The sequence below is a fragment of the Eptesicus fuscus genome, chromosome 7 (genome assembly GCF_027574615.1).
Source record: "Eptesicus fuscus isolate TK198812 chromosome 7, DD_ASM_mEF_20220401, whole genome shotgun sequence".
Lineage (NCBI taxonomy): Eukaryota > Metazoa > Chordata > Mammalia > Chiroptera > Vespertilionidae > Eptesicus > Eptesicus fuscus.
The window spans coordinates 4,262,047-4,268,046 of NC_072479.1; the positions used below are offsets into that span (position 1 = coordinate 4,262,047).

General features: G+C 42.2%; 1 protein-coding gene across 2 annotated transcripts in view; it reads left to right on the forward strand.

The window, feature by feature from the left end:
- XPO4 (exportin 4) overlaps positions 1 to 5,707 on the forward strand; it is a 143,365-nt gene extending 137,658 nt beyond the window's left edge. For both annotated transcript variants that reach the window (XM_054718686.1, XM_054718687.1), the window contains exons 20-23: positions 1,153 to 1,283; positions 1,812 to 1,929; positions 2,335 to 2,427; positions 5,485 to 5,707. In XM_054718686.1, the coding sequence (XP_054574661.1) occupies positions 1,153 to 1,283; positions 1,812 to 1,929; positions 2,335 to 2,427; positions 5,485 to 5,682 (540 nt within the window). In that variant the 3' untranslated portion in view covers positions 5,683 to 5,707. The remainder of the gene's footprint in view (positions 1 to 1,152; positions 1,284 to 1,811; positions 1,930 to 2,334; positions 2,428 to 5,484) is intronic.
- The last annotated feature ends 293 nt before the right edge of the window (positions 5,708 to 6,000 follow it).

Here is a 6,000-nt window from a genome sequence, read left to right on the forward strand (position 1 = left end):
TGCTGTTAGTGTCATTAACACTCAAGTTTACAGCTCAGAACACAGGCCCTCACTCCTGCCCCAGAGCTCTGCATTCAAAATAAGTTACTACAGAAAAAGTGGGGCTTTTAGAAACTGCATTCTAATGTTAGCAGCTTTGATTCCCTCATCATTTGTCATTAAGCAATTAAAATTATATTAGATTTTCAGTTGTATGCATTCTTCTGGTACTTGTTGAACATTATTCTCAGGTTGAGGGATTAAACAATGGAATGAATTTATAAATCCCTCCATGTAGAAATAGGATGGTAAGAAACCAAGACTCATACAGTTTTTAATTTTGTACCTTCGGACTGTGCTGTACCTTGTTTTTATCAGTCAGTATTGGGTGTGATGATAATAAGGCTGCCTTTCTTACCCCTCTTTTCATGAGATGTCATAGGAGTCTGAAGCTGAGGACAAGGACATGAATGGAGAGAAAGAGGGGGGTGTGTTCGCCTGTGCACACGTGCATAGACAGTGGGGGGGAGGGGGACGAGTACGCGTGTCAGAGTGAGAGGGCCGTAGATTTCCAGACCATTGCTTCCCTCTCTCTCTCTCTCTCTATCTCTCTCCTTCTCTCTCTCTCTCTCTTCTCTCTCTCTCTCTTTAAAATATGTTTTAACTGATTTCAGAGAGGAAGGGAGAGGGAGAGAGATAGAAATATCAATGATGAGAGAGAATCATTGATCGGCTGCCCCACATTGAGTATCAAGCCTGTAACCCGGGCATGTGCCCTGACCGGCAATCAAACCGTGATCTCCTGGTTTGTAGGTCGATGTTCAACCACTGAGCCACACTGGCCAGGCATCTTATATGTGTTTTTAAAAAATCATTATGCACTGGCCAGGTTGGTTAGAGAGTAGTCCCGATATGCCAAGGTTTCGGGTTCAGTCCCGGTCAGGGCACATAGAAGAATCAACCAACAAATGCATAAATAAGTGGAATAAAAAATCGATGTTTGTCTCTCTCTTTATCTCTCTCCCTCTTCCCCCCTCTCCCTTCTTTTCTTGTTCTAAAATCAATTTGAAAAATCATACTTAGAAGCTTGCCTGTTATTGTTACTTTTTTTGTATTAAAGAAAATAAAATGAGATAACATTAAGCATCTAAATATTTAATTTTTCTTTTTCAGTTTCCAACACTTTGTAATCAATACTACAAATTAATTACATTTATTTGTGAGATTTTTCCTGAAAAAATACCACAGCTTCCTGAAGACCTTTTTAAAAGTCTGATGTGCTCTCTAGAACTGGGAATGACTTCGTATCCTTTAAATAGGAATTGTTATCACTTATCACATGGGGAAAAGATCTTACCTGAAGTTTTAAATTTTTATTTTGTATTTCAGTTTTGTTTTATTAAAAAAAACCACCATTTCTGTAACTGCCCTAATTCTGTGTTTATTTTGATGTTGTTAGTTCATCACATTCTTTTTCTTCTTTCACAGATTCTAGTGACATTTGGCCCCTGCTTCCCAAATAATTTCACATACTGTTGCTGGGTGTCTGCTCTTAGCTACCCGATGGTAGAAAATAGCAAGGCTTTTATCAATGTGTGCCTCATAATCAGAAACATGCTGGAAGTCTCCGGTCGCAGACCCCAAACACTTGTGGATCACCTCAAAACCTTGGGAGTCTTTTCTCACTTAGCTCAGTAAAGACACATTGTTCAAGCTTTTGCTTACATGCATTCATTTCTAGACATACACTCCATGTGATAATAGCTGTAGTTTTTTGTCTTTAATATGTCAAGTGTGTCTACTTGCATTTGCTCTTTGACCTTCATGATCAGAATGAGCTCGGAGGTTTGCCAGCTGTGCCTGGAGGCCCTGACACCATTGGCTGAACAGTGTGCAAAAGCTCAAGATACAGACTCACCACTGTTTCTAGCGACACGGCACTTTTTGAAGGTAAGGTGCTTGGATAGCAGGTTGTGAGGTCACCTGCTTTGATAAGGACTGTTAGTACACATAAATCTTTCAAATCAGGAAGTGCTTACCTTCTTTAATAGTCACTTTCTGTTCACGGTGTTTTCTGGAGATCCACTTTCTGGACATGTAACTCTCCACTTCTGTGTTCTTAAAAATTGATGTAAATATAATGGGTAATTGGATAATTTAATTATTATACCACAGGAGATAATCACATCCATATCTTATCCTTGGACTTTTAAAAAACCATTTTCTTTAATGTTCAGATATATTTAATGAGCACATACCACCCTCTCTTTCTTTTTTGGAGCAGGGAGGAGCTGGAGGACTGTGTGATTTTTGTGTTGTGTGTCTTTATTTAGCGGTTTCCTTGTGCACTTTCAGCTGGTTTTTGATATGCTGGTTCTGCAGAAGCACAACACTGAGATGACGACAGCAGCCGGTGAGGCGTTCTACACGTTGGTGTGCCTGCACCAGGTACGGGCCGCAGCTCCTTGGGGCGCTGGTCTTTTAGAAGGAGATGATTCAGATCCACGGTGGGTGTTAACCCTCCAGATCTTAGGGGATCTCTGACTCAGGGCTGCAGTTCTGTTGCAGTGCAGTCCTGTTTCTTAACCTCCTCATTAGCTCTGGCTTTTTTAAATTAGATAAGCTGTTTGTCAGTTAATAAGCATTTATTACCCCTTCTGCACTGTTATAACCCATCCTTTGCCCTAAAGCTTATCCTTACACAATTGCTAGGAACCAGGAATCAGATTTGAGAGGATAATGGAGATGTGCTTCTGTCCTTGAGGAACTCAGTTTTGTAAGAAAAACAAGATGAATGAGACGGGGCACCCAGAAGAGACTGTCTTCAGAGAGCCGGGAAACAACAGTATTTATTCCATACCACAATATGGAAAGTGTTCTTCCCTTTCCTTCATCTCCCTCGCCCTCCCTTCCTAATTCTTTGAGTCTTTCAAGACTGAAGCAGTCACTGATGTGGGGCCAATATAACAGAAGAAGAAAAGTTATGCTGGCTCACCCATCTCCCTTCCCTATTGTACATGCCCATCAGGTGTATGTGAAGAATCAGTTTCCCAAAACCTATCCCCTCCCCCCGCTTCTTCACATGTCGCAGCATGACCAAGTGATTGGCTAGAAGAACGAAGACATTATAAAATATATTTGTATTGATTTCAGAGAGGAAGGGAGGGAGGGAGGAGAGAGAGAGAGAGAGAGAGAGAGAGAGAGAGAGAGAGAGAGAGAGAAAGAAAGAAAGAAAGAGAGAGAGAGAAAGAAAAAGAAGAAAGAAAGAAAGAAAAAGAAAGAAAGAAAGAAAGAGAAAAAGAAAGGATCAGTGATGAGAGAGAATCATTGATTGGCTGCCTCCTGCACACCCCACACTGGGGATCGAGCCTGCAACCTGGGCATGTGCCCTGACCGGGAATCGAACCATGACCTGGTTCATAGGTCAATGATCAACACTGAACCAAACCAGCAGTTCACTAAGAATTTTTTTAAAGGTGTAGAGGCCACCATGGCCATTGTGGCTCAGTTGGTTGAGCATTGTCCCATGCACTGAAAGGTTGCTGGTTCAATTCCTGGTCAGGGCACATGTCTGCTTTCGGATTCAGTCCCTGGTAGGGGTCATGCAGGAGGCAGCAGATCGATGTTTTGCTTTCACATTGATGCTTCTCTCTCCCTTCCTCTCTAAAATCAATTAAAAAATCTTTTTTTTTTTTTTTTTTTTAAGTGTAGAGGCCATAGCATCTGCTGTGACTGGCCCTCGGGGCTGCATTTATTTTCTCTTTTAGTAAGATAGGATTTCATAGCGGTTGGCAAAGTACTTGAAGGCCATCTTTAGGCCGGCTTCTGTACTGTTTGTGCAGGTATTCAGAAGTTCACTTCCTGAGATGATGCCCATCCCAGTAAGGGGCCTTTCTGTCATTTGATTTCCTGTTCTTACTAGGAAAATGCATAAGCCATTATATTCTGGTTGCCTTTTTTGTTGTTGCTAATTTTCACCTGAGAATATTTTTCCATTGATTGAGAGATTGGAAGCTAAGGGGAGCGAGAGAGACACACATAGATGTGAGAGAGACTCAATCTGTTGCCTCCTGCATGCGCTCTGACCGGGGCCAGGGATCAAGCCTGCAACTGAGGTAGGTGCCCTTGACCGGAATCAAACCTGAGACCCTTCAATTCGAGGGCCTACACACTATCCACTGAGCCAAGCTGGCTAGGGCTCTGGTTGCCTTTTGAAAACATATTCATACATGTAGAGCAGAGAACAGGAGCCTGGGATTGTGAGGATGATGTCCTGCTGTTTGGGCCCAGGGGCCCAGCCAGTGCACATGAGCGGGGACATGGTTTGAGTTTATTCTCGTTCCCCTGTGAACAGGCCTGCCCCTTGGAGCGGGCAGGGAAGGCAGCCATTCTGGCTCCATGCCTGGGTTTGGTAGGGTGCTGTCCCCTCCTCTTCTTTTCCAGTTGTAACTAACATGGTTTTACCATTTTGGTCCATCACGATATGCGAAGAAGTTAATGAAAAATAGTGGCAGACCAGCTTTTTTGAAGGAAGTTTATCGCACTGTCCGGGTGGCTCGGTTGGAGTACCATCTCGTACATCAGAAAGGTTGCGGATTTAATTCATGGTCAGGGCATATACCCAGGTATTGGGTTCGATCCCTGGTTAGGTTGAAGACAGGAGGCAACCAATCAATGTTTCTCTCTCACATTGATGTTTTTCTGTCTTTTTCTCCCTTCCTCTCTCTGAAAACATATCCTCAGGTGAGGGTTTAAAAAAGAGAGAGAGTTTATCTTAGAAAGCTGCCCTGCTTTCATGTCCTTTAATGCCTCACCCACACCTCTGTATAAGGCTATAATATGAAGGGCACTAACAATATAATAGATACACACAACATACCCCTATATTTGTTAAGCTCCTGCTGTCCTTCTTCCCCGAGCCACTGAGCCACAGTGCTGGTTTGAGCTGCCTGTGCACAGTCAATTCAGATTTTCTACTTCCGCTTTGAGAAAAGACCAAAATACCCTTCTCCCACTCTGCCACCTCTCACCTGCATTTGTGTGACCTGCTGTCTACAGAACTGCGTGGACATAGTGTCTATAGAACCTCTCAGAAAATGTACAAAGGTTGCAGACTTAGGTTATATATAAAATGCAGAACAAACATGAATAATGTGCTTTGAAAACACAAAAGAGGCAACACACGAAATTGGTAATTACATTGCTTCTGGAGTCAAACAGCCTGGATTCTTGCTCAAAGGCAGTATGATTTTGGATGTATTAGGTAATCTCATTGTTACATAAATTTCCTTTAAAACAGGAATATAAACAGTACTTGCCTCATGGGTTGTTATAATAGGTGAATTAGCAATGGCAAAGGCTGGATGGAACCTAGATTATGTGCTAACTGTGAAGAAGACTTGGCAGACCTGCCTCTTAGAATCCCACCATCCAGTAACTGATAGGACCTACTTGTCTGGGGTTTGAGAAAAATGTGTTTTTATATGCACTTTATCTCTTCAATAGGCCGAATACTCGGAATTGGTTGAAACGTTACTGTCAAGTCAACAAGACCCAGTTATTTACCAGAGATTAGCAGATGCCTTCAACAAGCTCACTGCAAGCAGCACCCCTCCTACGCTGGATCGGAAACAGAAGATGGCTTTTCTAAAGAGTTTGGAAGAATTTATGGCAAATGTTGGTGGTCTCCTTTGTGTAAAATAAAGAACAAAACTCTATGCTTAATTTAGATCCTTTCTGCAAAGTGCATTGAATTGCTAAAAGTTGACTTGAGTCTTGTCCTGTCCTTCAGTTTCTTGGCCATTGGGGTTTTGGAGAGCTTGACATGTAACGAATGCAGTGAGACAGTAGAGCTCAGCCTCAAATCAGCGTCTGCTGTTAGGTGTTACCACAGTTGGTCATAAGTATTCTGTAGGTTTTGAATGGTGATTTAACATTTTCAAAATGAAATATCATGTATGTGCAAACAGATAAGGGCACCATGAAATCATGTTTAGTGCCTTTTCCCTCTTTGTCAAACGT